General features: G+C 42.0%; 1 protein-coding gene across 4 annotated transcripts in view; it reads left to right on the forward strand.

Moving 5' to 3' along the window:
- The window catches only part of ARHGAP18 (Rho GTPase activating protein 18), a 60,276-nt gene that overhangs the window by 6,943 nt on the left and 34,405 nt on the right, over window positions 1-18,928 (forward strand). For 2 of the 4 annotated variants that reach the window (XM_083434984.1, XM_083434985.1), the window contains exon 1: window positions 6,162-10,330. The exons of the other annotated variants lie outside the window; for them this stretch is intronic. In XM_083434984.1, the coding sequence (XP_083291110.1) occupies window positions 10,215-10,330 (116 nt within the window). In that variant the 5' untranslated portion in view covers window positions 6,162-10,214. Of the gene's footprint in view, window positions 1-6,161; window positions 10,331-18,928 lie in introns of those variants that run through there. 4 annotated transcript variants of the gene reach the window in all.

The raw sequence follows: 18,928 nt of genomic DNA on the forward strand, positions 1-18,928 counted from the left end.
TTTGCATCCAAATTCAAGAGATGTTTACTATGGTAATAGCAATTTCACTGAAATTTAGATAACACAAAACTCACCAGAATCAGAAAAAACTCTCATATTCAAATTTAAAGGGGGTCTGTGGACTTCAGATAAGTGTTCAAACAGTGTTAAATTTTGATTAGATATATGGTGTCTAAACTAAACAAAACAAAAAACCCAAATATATTTATAATCTCTTCAAAACAGAACAGACTATACAGCACAGAAAAGACTGCCTTTCCCTGTGTGGCTTATGAAAACAAATTGAAATTTACATGTTTGCAATATGTGCATATATATAACGCTCACTTTCAAAAAAGTAAGCACTTCCCTTTTAAATAAGATTCATAATGAATAGTAATTAATACTTATTGTATCAATAGTTTACAAGTAATATTTATAATCCCCTAGCCATTCTGATTTGAAATTCCACAAGCACTCCAGACTGCCTCGCAAAGCAAGGCATGGCTTGATCAGCAGAAAAAAGCTCTGTGATATATCCCAAACAAGCATGCTCATTTGTTGTAGCGTGAGATTTCATATGCATGGGCATTCTTCACCAGAGACACAAGAGGGCACTAGCTCAAGCACAAGGCCCAAGTTCAACCCTTGGTATCTCTTGATAGGACCTATCTGAAATCCTCTAGAGCTGCTTCCATCCAGTGGACAAAGCTGTATAAAGCTAGATGGAACAAGGTGACATCCACACCATACATTTAAAACACATGGCTCTCTCCCAAATAATCTGGGGAGCTGTAGTTTAACTCCCACAGAGCTACTATTCCCAGCACTCATAACAAATGTTCTGGCTAATATGACTGGTGTTTCTGTTGAAGCGCTGGCTAATTTGTGGAACAGGCCATTGACACAATAATCCCTTGTGTCCTCTCCCACTTTGTATATCTCGCTTGGTACTTTTGTGCACACCAGAGCTCAGGGCAATGAAACAAGCTGAGAGACACCTTCCACGCAAATGGAGGAAAGCTACAGACTAATACAGTTGAACACAATTGAATACAATTGGTCACTATCAAGCCTACTCAGTGGCAGTGAAAGTGACAACCAATGCATACTTTGCTTCCTCCATTGCATCTTCATGGTGCCCTCTGGCAGAGCTTTTCCTTTTTTATATATATATATAATTTTTATTCAGTTTTCAAATAAGAAATTAATACAATTCATACATCTTTTTTACATCCATTCTCTTTTTTGACTTCCCTCAACTTGACTGATACTCCTTCCCTTCTTAATTTCTTACACATTTCTAAAACCTTCCACTATTATTTTTGTAAATTAAATCTTGTTTCACTCATATTCTAACATTTCTTTTTACAGAGCTTCATTAAGGCTTACAAGCGTTATTTGTTTTACACTTAAATTATGCATATACTCTGTAAACTTTTCCCAATCTTCTGTAAATCTCTGATCTCGTCGATTTCGAATCCTTCCTGTCAATCTGCAAAGTCCATCATGAAAGTCCAGAGCTTTTCCAGGTAGTATGGGGCCTTTTATAGAGTGGGCCGAAGGAGGTGGTAGAACCAATGGTGGATTGCTGTGGCTCATTTGCAAAGTGTTTTGGGGATAAAATTGCTTGTATCTGCCAGGATCCTGCCTGTTGTTATAGCAGATGAATCTCTAGAGGTGTCCAGAACACTGTCTGGTTCTGTTATGTGGGGTGAGTTTAAATTTGTATGGCTCAAGGATGTGGACAAGGTGCTTGGTTCAATCCAGGTCCCATGACTTGTGCCCATGTCTCTTGCCAGTCATAGTTGAGAAAAACTAGTGGGGAGGGGACAGCCAGCTGCAAGAGGGGTTGGTCTCTGTCTGCTGAAAGGAAACAGTGATAAGTATGGCCATTCCTTAAGAAACCCTACCTGGATTTGGTCAGTACAGTGGTACCTCTGGGTATGAACTTAATTCGTTCTGGAGGTCCATTCTCAACTCGAAACCGTTCTTAACCTGAGGTGTGCTTTTGCTAATGGGGCCTCCTGCTGTGCACATGCCTCTGGCATGTGATTTCCACTCGCATCCTGGGGCAAAGTTCGCAACCAGGAGCGCCTACTTCTGGGTTAGCGGAGCTCGTAACCCGAAGCATTTGCAAGGAGGATGGTTCGTAACCAGAGTTACTACTGTAATGCTAATCTCCCCTTCTTGGGCAACGTTCTTGAGTAAGTAGTTGCATGCCAGATACAGGCTATCTTGGATTAAACTAATTTTCTAGATCCATTTTCATTGGGGTTTAGGCCCGATTTTGTTTTGGAAACTTCTTTGGTTGCCTTTTCTGATGACCTTTGATGGGAGAGAGACAGAGGAATGGAGGCCCTCTGGCTTGGCCCCAGGACTGTGGGTGCCTGGGGCTGCACACACCGCTTGCAGGCACCTGACATTTATTTGTTTGTTTGTGTATTGTAAGTTGCTTTGTGTTGCCTTAGTAGCCCCCCAATAAATTTAATAAATAATAATAATATCCTGCCTGCCCAAAACGACCATTGCCATTACTCTCTGAATGCTTGCTGGAATAGGAACATCTTTCCTTGTTCCTCCTGAACAGATTAGCGGTATTTTGGTTTGGGGTTTGAGAGAGACGGAGTTGTAAAGAGAGAGAAAACCCTGCCCATTTCTCCTTTAAAAATTCGGCTGCCTCAGAAATCAAATTAAGTCATGAGTCATGTAAAATACAGCAGGTGGTCAAAATGCCCACCTACCATCTGCCAGTATTAAGGTACAGGTGATACAGGATGAGAACTTCATTACTCTCTGAAATGGTTTGCTAACTGATACTCCGAGACTTCTCTCATCTGAATTTAACAAACTCCTGAAAGTGCTTTTGCATTGCAGCAGCATTATATTTCAGCCAGCAGATGGCAAGCAACCAATTCAGTGCAACTGCAAACTCTTTCCACCTGGAAACATCTGAAAAGTATTCTAAAATTAGTTCTAGTAATTTGTTCCTCATTACATTTCTGGCTGGAATACAGGAATGGATATTTTTCAAAAGCTCTAGGATTTCTGAGTTATGATTATATGTTGTGAGTTTATCATATAGAGAGTCAGTGAGTGTCTGGAGGCGGTTGGAGGGTGGATGGCAGTTAATGGATTGAGGCTGAATCCCAACAAGACAGAAGAACTGAGGGATAGGGGGTGAGCAGGGCTGGGGCTCACTGGTCCTGAATGGGATAACTGTGCCCCTGAAGGACCAGGTGCACAACCTTGGGGTCATTTAGGACTCACAGCTGTCCATGGAGGCACAGGTCAATTCTAGTGTCCAGTTTGTCTGTCTACCAGCTCCATTTGGTATGCCAGCAGAGACCCTACCTGCCTATGCACTGTCTCGCCAGAGTGGCACATGCTCTGGTTATCTCCTGCTTGGACTACAGCAATGTGCTCTACATGGGACTACCTTAGAAGGTGACCCAGAAACTACAATTAATCCAGAATGCAGCTGCCAGATTGCTGATTGGGAATGGCAGCCAGGACCATATAACACCGGTCCTAAAACTCATTGGCTCCCTGTACATTTCCAAGCACAATTCAAAGTGTTGGTGTTGACCTTTAAAGCCCTTAATGGATTCAGCCCTATATACTTGAAGGAGTGTCTCAGTACCTATTGTTCAGCCTAGACACTGAGGTCTACAACCGAGGGCCTTTTGGCAGTTCCCTCATTGCGAATGGCAGGCAGTAGTGGGAAAGGTGGTAGCAATGGACAGTCCAGCTCTGAAAAGTGAAGTGCCAGGTGAAGAATCCATTGCAGCAGCCGCCATCTTAATTTCTCAGAATGCCTCTGAACTGAATGTTGTGGCCAAAAAGCATTCTGGGAAAGTTATTATGGTTGTGGTTGCAGCTACCTCATCAGATGTTTCCTTTTAGAGTGCTGGTATGTAAAATCACTTACCTGTACTTGTTTTTGGTTTTAAATTAAAAAGGGAGGCTGGCATCAGCATCAGCAAGGCCTTTGGGGCCTCTGTGCCAGAGCCCAGCATTTGCTCCACCATGTGGGGTGCTGGTGGTGGAGCTGTGTTTCTGCCTCTCATTGTCACAGAGAAAGGGTTGTAGACACTGTGCTTCACTCATGATGAGCAGATTGTAGGGGCTCCATGTCAGCAGAATGAAAGCTGGCGGAGTGCTAGGCAAATACAGGCTTGGCCCTACCTTTAGGCAAGATGAAGTATACCATTCATGGGGGACAAATTGCCCATTGTCTAGTTTACTATACATATGAGTGAAAATTTTGAGAATACCAACTTTCAGCTTGACATAGAGGCATGTGGTGTGTGTGTGAAAGAGAAATTGGACACGCCTAAAATGGTTGCTGTCTGCACACTGTACAACTCTAGGCTTGTTGTTGTTGTTGTTTTGTGACATTTCATTGCAAATGGTTAGATATCTTATGGATCCACAGCACATGCCAGAACTCAGGAAATTCATACAGGGTCCACCTCCTTACACTTGATTTGGAAGGTGACTTAAATGACAGGGTTTGGAATTCTAGTCCACAGAGTGAGGGCTATTTCCCCCATTGTTTAACAGGTTCCAGTTTGAAATTATAGGGGCAGAAACAAATGAGAACAAAGGATTGTAAGAAGAGTATTTGGCGAAAGTGAATGGGTGTACTATAGTAATAAAGAGGCATACAGATCAGCTCTAGTGGCAAAAACATAACAAGGAGTATAGCATAGAAAATATAAAGCGTTGATGCACTTAGAAGATAAATTCAAGGAGGATGAGCTGATTTCAAGAGTATCCTCATAGAGCAGGACCAAATGCACTTGAAAAAGAGCTTTTCTTTCTTTATGGGGTGCTCTGTTAAACAAGGCGGACCTGCAAACCATCAGACACATTGGATTTCTAAAAGAAAAAAAAGGGCAGCGTGGCATATAAAACAGTTCAAAAAAGCTATTTGTAAGCCTGTGATGTAAAGCAGCCTGCAGTCTCATTTGCATGTAATACTGAGTCAAACTATAGCTTGATGAGCAAGTGCAAGCAATGATAAAATCATGGCTGCTTTGCTTCTCTCCCCACCCCTCCTGTAGTTGCCATGCTACTGAGAGCGAAACCACAGTATGGCATAGCAGTATGTCTGAACCCAAGTTTTTAATTTATCTCCCACAAACAAACCACATGCAATAAGCCAAGAATAAATATTGGTTACTCTTTTTCAGGTTATGGCAGAGGCAGTGCAAAGCAGTCTGTTGCATATTGGGATATTTACATACAACTGTCATACAATCTAGCGCTGTTCCTGGATCAAGGTTAATACATCTTGGTAGGAAATTCCATTGATTTCCATACATGTAGGATAGTCATTCATTGCACAATGAAGTGACTACTTGGTGAAGAGTGGTACCCTCTACATTTATACTATTTGTTTCCTCTCATCCCACTTGTTTATTAAAAATAGTTACAAAAGCAACCACCAGAGTGCACCAACATACCCTTTTAAAATTATCTGTAGGACAAAAGGGCCAAGCTCCATTTATTTGTATATGTTATTTAACCTGCTGACAGAACTTTTATATTGCATTAGCTTTGAATGTGAAGTAAGTCATGTACCAGTACTAAATACAGTTAATTACAATGCATCTGCAGCTAAGCCATGGAGAAACAACTGTCTAAACTAGCGGGATTTATTTTGGTCACATAAAAGCAAGATTGATTGGTACCTCAATTGATTGGTAGCCTTAACTAACTGCAAGTCGACCTTTTTCTAATTTATTGGTTTATTAATCTGCAAACAGAAATAGCTCACGAGTACTGAGATATCAAACTTTAAGAAAAGTAGAAACATGGATTATACTTCCCCTCCCCTAAATTCCCCTGTATTATAGGGGTGCTCTTATGTCTGTACTTTACAGCTGTACATTCCTGCCACATTTCACCATTAATCTTTTATTTAAGAGAGCAAAGAATGGACAGAAGTTTAAAATGCTGAACATGCAGACCTGCATAACCTCAGTGAAATTCAGTGAAGCTTCCTTCCATGTCACGTTGCTGATATGCCTCTGTTTAATTGCCAGGAGGTGCCAGATTTAGCTTGTAAAAGCACCAGAGTAAATTTGCTTCTTAAATAAATATTGAATTTGCACTACAGAGAGATCGCTATCTGTCCCCGCATGCCTGTGGAAAGAGTATTAACCAATATAAATATCACAATTTTTATTGAATTCTCTTAATATCCAACAAAACTTTGTGTGTAATACAACCAGATGAAAGAAACAAATGCTCAAGTGTGCACATAACACATTTAAAGAAAATGAAGCAAGTGGCCTTGAGCAGTAGTGCAGGAAGCACTACATGTTACAGTACTGTTAAACCCAGGCACCTCTTTACAAGGTTACATGGCCTAGTTTGTGCTGATATTACGTACCTTTGCACTAAGCGTAGTTTAATTAGCCAATTTTATGAGGTACGTCTACTGTGATATTCTTTGTGACCCGAAGATCTTTTAAAAGAGAGACTTGGCCCTTGATAAGTCTTTGCAGTTGTTGGTGTTAGTGTGAGCTCTTACAGCTGCCTTTATTGTTCATTCCATTGAAACTCCCAATTTGTGTGCATGGCACAGCTTTCTGTTTAGGTTGCAGGCCTTTGCATTCCACCAGACTTTACATGGCCCCCTAATTCTTGGGAAACTGAGAAGTTTGGGAAACTGCTGCAAGTTGGAGACAAAATTGTTTACCTCACCTTGTTTACCTAATTGTTTGCCTTATCTTCATAACCTGCTAATAAAGACAGGGAAATGGAAATTTCCTCAGAATAAATTGAAAGAGGAGGAGGGTACTTATGTTAATGCTCAAAACTTGGGAAGGGAGGAAGTACACAAAGACATATTTTTCATCCATTATGGTTACAGAAAGTAAAAGCACTCAGCATTGAAAGTTTTTTAAAAAAGTTTAAAATATGAATGGGTCATAAGACTGCAGCTGGCTTGGCAAGGGTTTGTGTTGTGCATCACCAGCAACCTCACATAATTGTTAGGCGTTCTGGGACCACATCACTACATTTGAGATGGCACAGACAATAGCTAACTGCCACTTGACAAAGAATCATAGTGTCTCAGCAGCAGCAACATTGGGTGTGTTACGGCAAAGATGTTTACAGGCTTATTCCATGCATGTTTACTTGGAAGCAAGTCCCTGTGAGTTCAGTGCACTGTGCATAAAATTGTAGCCATAGATCCATTCTGAAAGGTGCACTAACCTTAATTGTATTTTTTAATGGTAATTAAGCACATACTGTCTTATAAGACACATTTCATCCTTGCTTTTCAAGCACACTTTAAAGAGTTAATGAATCCACCAATGAGAAAAAGTTCTTGAATATATTTCAGCATTCCTGTTACTCTCTTCTTAGTGAATTCTATGCAATTGCTTGGTTCAGCACTGAACATTTTTTTCACTTGGAGAGAGTTTCAGTTAAAAACTATGTTTTAAATTTGAGAGTAGTGAACAATCATGCTTTTATCTTCTCAATATTCTCAAATAAATCTGTTCAGTATCTGCAGGCAGGAGTTTGTAATTCTGAAAGTGGCAAATATTTACTGATTCTCTTTAGATGTCATTCTAATCCTTCCTGAGTCCCACTGTGCCATCAGCATGTGGTTAGGTGGTTCCTCCTTTACCATTTTCAATTCTGTCTCTTTCAGCAGTCCCTAATGACAGCTCAGCTGGATCAAGCTGCTTTTGCATACTCCGACATGTAAAAACTTTGCTTTGTTCAACCTTAGCTGTGGAATCTTTTCAGATTCCTATTAAATGAAAGACAGCTTTTGCATATTTATTTTTAGAATGCCCAATCTGTATCCTGTTTTAGTTTATAGAATTGTATTGTGTTCAAAGGTTTTGTACAACAAAGGCTTGTATTGTTTGTACATCATGTCTGTATTGCATATTTATTGTAAATTATATACATTTGATTCTATGTTCTTCTTTCCTCCCTCAAGTTTTTTTTTCTTATTCACTGTAGGATGTTTAGAAGCAGAGGATAGCTTTTGGTATGCAGTTAAAACAATGAATACTTCCATGGTATCAAAGTTGTAAATCCTTTCAGTGTTGTACAGCACATGTTCAAAGAAAAGCTATGGCAAGACAATGTTCTATTAAGGCTGAAATCCTAACTCCCACTTACTTGGAAGTTCAGTCCCACAGAATCCAATAAGACTTACTTCTGAGTAGAAGGACTGTGTAAGGACTGTGCTGTACCATGTCTATGATTTCCTTACTTCACTTACACAGGTGTATATCCTCCAGGAGCTCAGGTAACAGGAAAGATAATTTTTAAAAGTTTAATGACAATGATCACATGCCCGGTGGGCAGCAGGTCAATTTAGGCTGCAAGTCTCACTGAACTTTTTAAGGCTCACTTTTGAATAACGGATAGGACTGTTCCGCCAGCCCATGGTTTTGACTGAGATGTTAATGCCTGCTTCACTGCAATTGCTGTGTTTGGCTCTGACAAGTAGTGTTACCTGCCCCAAGCTTGTTCTTACTTTTTACATAAATAGGCAAATACATATTTATTTTCCTTTTTTTTTAAAAAAAAAATCCATATCTCACAGGAGTGAAAGGAAGCTGTATACACACACACACACACACACACACACATATCCAATACTGTGCAATCCAGTCAAGTCTAAGGGCAGGTTCATATCTAATCCCTTTTCATTTTCTATATGAATATTCATTTGATAGGGACAGGATGGGGCGGGGGGGCAGGAATTGCACCATTAGCAACTGCCACTCCTGTGATCCTGCCGCCTGAGGCAATCGCCTCAGCTTGCCTCATGGGTGGGCAGGACCTGGCTCCAGCCACTATGGTCAATTTTCAGGGACGATGGGAGTTGAGGCCCAACAATAAATTGGGAGCCACCTCCTATTACACATGTCTTATGGTAAACTGAATCAAAAAACAACCCATCATTCAGCTGGTTGTATAGGAGCAAATTGTCCCAGCTGCTGTTTGTGTCTTGATTCACAAATGATGCACTCTGCTCCAAGACAGAGAGGCTGTACAAGAGCGAATTCAGGAAATCCCAGACCTATTCTCAAATAACCATAATTGCGGTAGGTGTCTTTTAACCCTGCCAAAAGTGTAATGGATGACCACTCGCAAGTAACTCTGAATCTATTTTTTATGTCAGGGCTTGGTCTGCGTAGCAGCAAAGAGGGAATGAAAGAGATTTTGCAGGAGGTTTGACTAGATGACCCTCTCGATCTCTCCCAACTCTACAGGCTATGATTCCATGAGTGCCTTTTTCTTATACTCAGCCACCTGAAGTGACCTGCCAAGTGAAGACCCTTTTTCCTAAAGAGAGAGAGAGGATAATAACAAAGGATAATAACAACGGCTTGCGTAATTACACACAGCACATTCCTATCAAAACTCAAACCCAAACTAAATTCCGCAGAATAGGGTAGTGAATTAGATGCGCCTCTGGCCTCACCCTGTAGGGCTCATCTTACGTTCTTAAAATGTGCCTCCAAAGTTCCTTTGTTGCAGCAACTTCTTTGAGGAATGCAGAAACTCCAAGTTTTAGTTTGGCTCCTCTCGTTTATAAACGATTATTTACAAATGTCCGAACCTAGCAAGTCAGTGAGCTGAGTGCACCTGACTTAGCACAGTAGCGGGATCAGTTCTGGTTTCCATGTAGCGAGCAAGCAACGGTCCCGCTAAAGCGGCGAGGAAACGCTGGGATGGCCATGCGTGCCAATCATAGATAGGCTTGTGCCACGGCGTCCTGAGATCCCTGCGCTGAGAGAAGGAAACCTGCGAGCAAGGGGTTAAGAAGCGTTGCTCGGAAGACACAATCACTTGGCAAGGAAGAGGTGGAGGAAACTAAAGGGAGAAAAAAGAAGAGGCAAAGCGACGCTCCCGGCTGGGGTGGGGAAAGGCCGGCGTAAAATCCCTCCCCGCGAAGAATATATGAGCGTAAACATGTGGCTGACTCATGAAAAGGCCACCCGAGAGCAAGACTCGCTTAGAAAAAAGGCGGCCGGAGTACTCGGCCCAGGCTGCGAAGATCTCATTGGAGGCGGTCCGGACGGAGGCTGGTCCTCCCCTCGCCCGCGACGCCCAGTGCGAAGCGCAGCCTCGCCTCCGAGGGGGCGGGCCCGCGGCCAGCTAATACGCCCCGCGGCCGGGCGAGGCAGGAACTTCGCCGGCGCTGCGCTCAGTCCAGGAACAACGATGCCCTCGCCCGCATCATGAGCCGCTGGTCTGCTTCCCAGGGGGTGGTGCTCACAGCCTATCACCCCAGCAGCGCCGATGCCGAGGCGCCGGGAAGCAGCGCCAAGGAGGCGGCGGGCGCGTCCCCCGTAAGGTAAGGAAGGGGCGCCCGCGGCAACTGCGCGGGTGGTTCTCGTGGAGGAGGACAAGGGAGGGCTGCCTGCCTGCTTACCTGTTGACGTAGGCAGGGTGGCTGGAGCCAGGTACAAAAGGCTGCCTCTCTCGAAGGGCTGCGTCAGGCCATGTGACCAAAGTTTAAAGGACGGTCAGGAGGAATGCCAGCAGCTCCACCACCCTGGGGCGCGGCTGCCGAGCGTGCAACAGGTGGAAAGCGAAGGCTAATGCTGGCTGGGGTTTGTAAACCGCTTGTAGCGCTTGTTTTGCTTTGTTCTGTACGAGCAAGCGGCGTATAAATTTTGTGTGTGGGGGAGAGGAGGAATAAGAGAGTGTACTAAATACTGGAGGGTAGCGCACCCAAAGCAAAAGTCCTGAAGTTCAGCCAGCGGCACCTGCATGTTCGATTTCTGGAGGAGAAATAACATCGTCTGGCCCTTACACTCGGATCCTAAGCATGTTTTCCTCTAAATGTGTCATGCCGATTCTGAGTTTACTTCAATGTAGGCATTATTTATTTCTTATTTAGCATGATTAGTATGCTACTTGACGAAACATTAACTATCGAAGAGGTTTACCTAGAATTAGTCTTCTTTCAAGTTCTCTTATAAATGTAGTTATAAAAAATTATGTGTGAAAAGGGATTTTCCTTCCAAGTAACTACAAGGATCCAGCAATGAATGGAAGGTGTTGGTGGTGGGGAAAGCTGAGCTACCTTATGGCAGGGGGAGGCACTAGCTTTCTGTTCATTCTCTTCTGGGACTGCCTATGGAAAAAAGAAACAGCATTTTGTATTGTTAAAAGGAAGAACACACACATTTAAACCGCTTTCAATAATTATTTCTAAGAATAGCAAGAGTAAATTATTCGGCTATTTTACAAGTACAAATATCCCCTTTCCCATTGCTTGCCGTGGTGCAAACAGTATTTCCTGCAATGTGCACTTTGGTTCCCCCTCCGCATCGTTTCCCCCCAATGAGCTCAATACATTTTTATTACTCTGAGGTGTGTGTCAAAATACTGACTGCATAAACTAGAGACAGACAGGAAAGCTTGCTTGAAAATAGAATGAATACTCTTGGAGTGGAGTCTTTTGCTCCTGAAGGCACCTATGTGGGGTTTGGGAGGAAAGGCAAGTGTGAAGTAGAACAGTTTCAACAGGATTGGGGCATATTCAACCTCCGTCCACTGTGTCCTGATATAGGTGTGTGTTTCAAGGAAAGCGGGCTTTCTTACAATATTAGGTTTTAGTTTTGTAATAATGATTCTTATTCCAGGGTGGGAGACCTCAATACCGAAGAGGGCCTATTTGTCTGACCCTTAGGACTCTTCCTGGGCCGTGACCTGCCTCAGGCTACCTTCCTCACTGGTACTCCTCTGCACTCTACTCAGTTCCTTCTGCCTCCCTAGAATGTGTCTTCAAACTGATCTAATACCTCTTCCTAGATGGAGTCTCTCTCTCTCTCTCTCTCTCTCTCTTTCTCTCTTTCTCTGTGTGTGTGTTTGTAGAAATGCCTGGCTTTTGTGTGGCTGGAATGGCAATAGTATTAATACAAATAAATGGTGTGACTGTACTTGGAATCCTGTGTACATGTCTGGTCACCTAACCTCAGAAAGGATTTTAGAGCTGGAAAAGGTGTGTAAAAGAACAACCAATATGATTAATGGATTGGAAGAATTGCCCTATGAGGAAAAGTTACTACTTTTTAGTTTAGAGAAAAGGCAAGTAGGGGGAGGGGTTATGATAGAGCGATACAGAATTATACATGGTGTGGATAAAGTGTACAGAGAAATGTTTTTCTCCCACCCTCTCAATATTAGAACCTGGGGCAGTGCAAAGAAGCTGAATGTTGGAAGTTGCATGACAGACACAAGGAAGTACTTTTTCACCTGGCTTAAATGGCTTTACAAGAGAATTAGACAAATTCATGGCGAATAAGGCTCTCAGCGGCTGCTAACCACAATGGCTATGTTCTGCTTCCACGGTTGGAGCCAGTATGCGTCTGAATACTAGGTGCCGGGAATCACAGGTGGGAAGAGTGTTTTGCTCAGAGCCTGCTTTGGGTCTTCCCATAGGCATCTCATTGGCCACTGTGAGAACAGACTGCTGGACCAGACAGGCCTTTGGCCTGATCCAGCAGGCTCCATTCACTTTTGCCTGTACTCCTTGCATGTTGTTGGCCTATAAATAAATAAACTCAGATTTATTAAGGCAAGAACCTTTATTACACAAACCAAAAAGTCACAAAGCAGTCTGCCAGCTTTTGAATCCCCCTTGAACAGGACACGGGTGCGCTGTGGGTTAAACCACAGAGCCTTGGGCTTGCCGATCAGAAGGTCGGTGGTTCGAATCCCTGTGATGGGGTGAGTTCCCGTTGTTCGGTCCCTGCTCCTGCCAACCTAGCAGTTCGAAAGTACGTCAAAGTGCAAGTAGATAAATAGGTACCGCTCTGGTGGGAAGGTAAACAGTGTTTCCGTGCGCTGCTCTGGTTCGCCAGAAGCAGCTTAGGCATGCCGGCCACATGAGCTGTATGCCGGCTTCCTCGGCCTATAGAGCGAGATGAGTGCACAACCCCAGAGTCATCCGCGACTGGACCTAATGGTCATGGGTATCTTTACCTAATCAGGCTAGTTGTTAAAAAACAACACCAGGGGACGGGGGAGACCAGCCTGCTGGTGGTAATCAAGCCACCTACACCTGCAACCTGTGAGTTTTAAGATGGATCACTGCAGGATCTGGTGGACATTCAAATGAGGCCCCTTCAGGTGCTGTTGGGTTTCATGTTGCATCCATGCCTCTTGAGAAGAAACTTATAGTGGTGGAGTCCCTGTCCAGCTATTGCTACAGCTGTTGCCGCAAATAATCTTGATGAGATCAGCGCCTGTGTTGCTAAATTGAAATTTCGAGTTGAGCATCTGAATCCCATGAGCCTGCCAGCATTGTTACAGTGTCACTAAGCACTCCTTCTCTGGGATGGGAAGGAAGTCACTTCCTCTTGAGCGGCTGCTTTTTCTAATCCTCCCCCACACCAGATGTGCTTAATAAGGCTTCATTCCAAGGAAGCATTTGAGCGCTTAGTTTTACACTGCTTTCCTCACAAGCCCAAAGTTATGTCCAGTTGCAACATGAGGTTATTTTGATGTGACATGAAGAAATGTTGTTAGGCTGTTTGAATGCTTAGCATACACTTTTTACGATAATCTGCATGGGATTTATTGTGCGAAGCAAGATGAAAGGGTTTCATGGTCGTCCCCCCTCCCGAAGCCCAGCTGGGTTTTCTGTTGCTTTAACATGGTTAATCAGGTTCTAATCCCATTCATAAAACTTGAGGAATGGAAAATGAAAATGGGGCTTGTGTGTATGGAATCCGTTACGCTAGCAACTGTAAACTTAAGTGTCATCCAATTAGAATTCCAATATAGGAAAAACAGCTGTGCACTGCAGCGTAATAGAGTTCTGCAGATACTCTGGAAAAGTGCAATCTGAGATCAGAGTTGTATGTTTTTCCCTATTTGGGAATGGCACCTCCAGGAAGTGATTTGGAGTGGGAAAATGACACAGGGTTATTCCTTTTCATCTGGCACCCCCCTCTACCCTTGTATTTGCCCTATTTTTTTTTAAAAAAAACCCATTGGGAGTTCCAATCATAGATCTCTTGCTGCCACGTTTCGTTTGGTATGGCTGTTTCACATTGCCATGTGGGATAGTGCCAGCTACATGGTCTCCAGGAGAACAAGTGAAACAGATTTGGTGAGAATGAATCATGTGTCTTATCTGATATGTCAGAGGTTACAGTGATACTTAGACCTGCAGTAAAGTGATGAGATTAAAAATCTGCCAACAAGTGTTGCTCATTGATAAGGTAGCAATGTGATATGTATAGAATCACATCTTCACTTGTAAAGAAATGGTTTTTTTGCTGCCATACTGTTATATATGTCCTTTTAGGATAAAAAAAGTGAAATCTGATGGTTCTGAAATGCTTTTGAATTCCATGTGATTATTCTGAAGTAAATGGTGTTATTGGTACATCTTGATACGAGCTGCCCTTTTGCTGTGCAGCTGGATTTGCAAGAGCCACGTGTGCTTTGACAAATGATGGTTTGTCATGGTTTTATTCCCAGGACAAAAGTACATGTGATGCATGTGATCATTTGTAGTCAGGGGACTTATTTCTGACTAAACATGTCTCTTGCATAGAGGAGGCAAAAGTTTGTGGAGCACAACTAGGCAGAGGATTGTCGTGGTGGGCCAGGAGAAGCATTTTTTTTCTACCTATTCATATATGAAAATGCTACATTGGCTTTTCCAGTCTCTGTTGGGGTCCTAAAAGGATCTGTTGTTGGTTCTATGCTCTTTCCATGTTGTCCATGGGTGACCTCATCAAATCCCATGCCTTACAGTGTCACCTAAATGCAGATAATGTCCAGCTTCCTCTACCCCAGAACTGCTTCTCCAGAACTCAGGTCTCACATCTCCAACTGTCTCTGTTTGGATGCTCTCTCTTTTGTGCCCAAGACTAGACTTCTTGTCAACCTTCGTGTGCTGTCTGGCCCCCACCACTGGCATTCCTATGAAGGATGTGGCCTTGGGCAGAAAAAGGTTCACCATCCCTTTTTTACCTGCAAGGAAAATTCAGGCAGAATAAACAGAAAGAACTAGAGAATATGATAGATAATAGACCTCTTATGATCTTAGATAACAGACCTCTTAGGATCTGTTCTGAGGGGAAACGTTTTAATAGTATTTTTGAGATGAATAGATTTCGTATGAAAGATTTTATGGTAGCCTTTTCTAATAGAAATTTTATGCAGAAAGTTTGTCTCAATAATGTCAAGGCCAATGGCTAGTGCAATATTTAATGATGCTAAGAAACTATTATGCTGCAAGCCTGTTCCCATTTATTTATAAAATATTTCTTACCCACTTTTCAGCATAAGATCTCAGAGTGCATTACAACCATATAATCACATAACATTAAAATCCAATAAAGCAAATGAAAACAAACCAAAGAATGTGCATCAAACAATAGAGGTGGGTCACAAAAAAACAAAATACCTTAACTGTCAAAGGCCTAGGGTAAAGAGTTGTGACTTCAGCAAATGACAGAAACTATGAAGATTAATATTGATTCACCTGCATTGGAATGGATTACTGCATTTTGGAAGCTGCCACAAAGAATGCAGTGCTCTGTGCTTCCAGGGGTGGTTAAACTGCCACCTTAACACCTCAGAGAGTCTATGGGGTAGGAGGCAGTCCTCCAGATATTTGGGACCTAAATCATTTAGGGGTTAAACACCAATGTGAGCATGTTTAGTTGGGCCTGGAAACTTATTTAAGTGTAAGCCCCCTTGATCTCTGCAGGACTTGTATCTGAGATGTGCATAGTATTGCACTCTTGTAATGCTGCGTGAGAAGGGACAGTGTTTGTGAAGACACAACGAGTAACCTGTTGGCCTTGCGTGCTTGAACTCTGTTCATTTGATAGCCAAATTATGCTAAGCAACCTTTTAACAATAGAAGCTGGAGCCAATAGGATAATGACATGGACAAAAACTGCTGTCTAGGCTGTCTTAACACAGAGACAGATGCTATGAAAATGAAGGGCTGAATTTCTGAACTGTTGACATTTGAATGATCACCAAGCTACTGAATCCTCGATGAAACATTTTTTTGTGCCTGTTCAAACTTCTGTACAGTCTTCTCTCATGGACAATTTGTAAATTTCCCCTCAGGTTGTTTGTGTATTTTTAACATGTGCACTATGTTTTTCACTCACTCACCAACTAATCAGCTAATGCTTTCTCTACCTAGATTTGCCAGCAGTTTGCAGCCTTCTGCTATAATCAGTTGTAGATACCAAAATTTATTGTCTTATACCTGGCTGTGCTTTTGAGTGTATTGTAAGATGGAGCCTGGTGTCAGAGGGCACAGGTGTACATTTCCAGTGTAGCCTGATGTTCAGCTCTGAATTGCCAGTGTTCTCCAAACCTGAACTTAGATTTCAGTTGGTTTTACGCCACTCCTGCCCTCCAATTTTGTAGCAGAAAAATAATGCCAGCTAGATAAGTCTTTTACTTCCACTGTATCCAGAATTATTTCTGCCCAGTTGTTGATGCATCATCTTAAAATACATTGTTCCCAACTACTGAAAAAAACAATTGTTTGGTGTAATAAATCTGTTGTGTAACGGCACACAACTGGTTTTATCATAAACATACCTTGGCATTGTTACTAAAAAATAAATGTATTTGATTTTTTTTCCTTTTAAGGCATTGTTCAGATCAAGTTTTCCTGTTTCCTTTTAAATTAACAATGGCTTCCTCATCTACAGGAAATAAGGTGGATTTTGTTACAAGCATCTGTCCCACAGATCCCACAGATAAATAAACATATGTTCATAAAATATGAAGTGGAGGAAGAGGCTATAATCTTTTTAAAAATAAAAATTATATCCTCTTCCTTCACTTCAAATTTTAATGATTTAAGCAAAATGCATTAGGTGAGGTTGATTTACACCACAGGAGAAAGATTGTATGGAACTTGATATAAGCCCTGTGCTCCATGTTCTTAAAAGTGTGTATGCTGAACTTGTGTAAGAGCAAAGGTGGTTTTAGGGTAGTGTGACTGGTTTGGCAGGACTGGGTACCAGTGGCATTGGAACCCACAACAGTGATGTAGAAAGGAGCTTGATAGGTAAGGGAGCGCTGAATTTTAGCATAACACAGGGCACTGCTGAAATTTGAGAGCTGCTGGTAAGAGCAAGATCCTGGCTTGATCAGTGCACTCTCCAATATAAGTGACTTCAAAATGCATTTTGTGTAAAGGTTTCTGCCCCTGTTGGCCTAAAATAAAGATTCCACCTTCAAAAGCCAATAGTAAATATGTGTAAAATTCTGGTTACCTCATCTCCCAAAAGGATATTGTAGAGTTGGAAAAGGTTCTGAAAAGAGTAACCAAAATGATCAAGGGGCTGGAGCAACTCCACCACGACAAAAGGTTGTAACATTTCAGCCTTTTTAGTTTAGAAAATTGTATGTGGTGTGCAGCAAGTGGATAGCGAGAAGATTTTCTTGCTCATAATTCTAGAAACGAGACATTCTGTTGAAGCTGAATATTGGAAGTTTCAGGATGGAGAAAAGGGAGTGGTACACAGCACATAATTAAAGTTTTGTAATTTGCTACCAAAAGATATAGCGATGGCTGCTAATGTGGATGGCATTAAAAGGGGTTTAGACAAATTAATTGACAATAAGTCTTCTCTTAGGTTTACAAGAAGTCTTCTCTTAGGTTTACAGGAAGAAGGTAAAGATTGCATCCTTGATGCGTCGTAACCAATTAGTGTAGGAATCCACACATCATTGCAATTCGATATTGGAGCATGTGTCCTGTGGCAGATGGGTTCCTCCATATACCCTTTTATGAATGCATTGGTAGATATTCAGTGGAAAAGTGCAGCAGAAATGAGAATTTTCAGACAGATTTGGAAGTAGGTGATGGCTTTGTCCAACTATTGACGCCTTTGACATCTTGGGATGCTTCAGTTCTTAAACCCTGAACATTGTAAGCTCAGTAATAGGTGGTCATACTTTTGTTGGGCTTGTATTTATTTGGAAGAGAACCAAAATGTTTAAATATCTTCACCGTGTTTATTTATTTTAGTGCAGAATGGAACATTTGCTTTAGTTTTGAGTGACACTCAGGATCTTTAATGCCTTTCTGATACCTGAAATCTTCATTGTAAAAACACCTTCTTCTGTCAAAAAGCAAATATTTGAACAATTACCATTATTTACAAGAGTCAATGAGTAGAGGCAAAATTGTTTTCACTTGTTTGCGTTGGCACTTGCCATAAATACTGTATTGGAGTTATAAATTCTTTAGCTACTGAACGAATACCTGTTAGCAAGGCAAATCATAAATCTGGCCTCTGTGCAGGGGAGGAGTTTGAGTTTTGCGCTTATTTAACCTTTGATACATGACCCTGCAGTAAAAGTATTTGAAGAAGCAATGTTGAAAGAAGTGTGATTAATAAGATTTGGTTTCCTATACAACACTTTGTGGGACTGACAGGGATTGCTGCTTTTAATGAAGTGATTTCTGGCAGACTAAGGAGATCTCCTGATAGATTATTTCTTGCATTTCTGTCCTTATCATCAAATGGCATGAGATATGAATATAGACTTCAAACCTGAGTAAGGATTGATATGCAAATGGAAACCTATTGAGAATTTTTGTGTGTGAGAGAGAGGGGAGGAGGAAGAGGAGAAGAAGAAGTGAAAAGAAAGATTTATGTTCTTGTGTTACATGCCTTGTCATTCTATATATGTACTTAAAAAAATGCCTGTTGATAGCGCCAAAGCATTCAGCTAATCCCCAGAGGTTACTGATTTGAAGTGATAACATCCTTCAGTGTGTCTGATTGTACAGTGGTACCTCAGGTTAAGTACTTAATTCATTCCGGAGGTCCGTTCTTAACCTGAAACTGTTCTTAACCTGAAGCACCACTTTAGCTAATGGGGCCTCCTGCTGCCGTACCACCACCGGAGCACAATTTCTGTTCTCATCCTGAAGCAA

The sequence above is a fragment of the Podarcis tiliguerta genome, assembly GCF_965153285.1.
Source record: "Podarcis tiliguerta genome assembly, chromosome: 3".
NCBI classification, from domain to species: domain Eukaryota; kingdom Metazoa; phylum Chordata; class Lepidosauria; order Squamata; family Lacertidae; genus Podarcis; species Podarcis tiliguerta.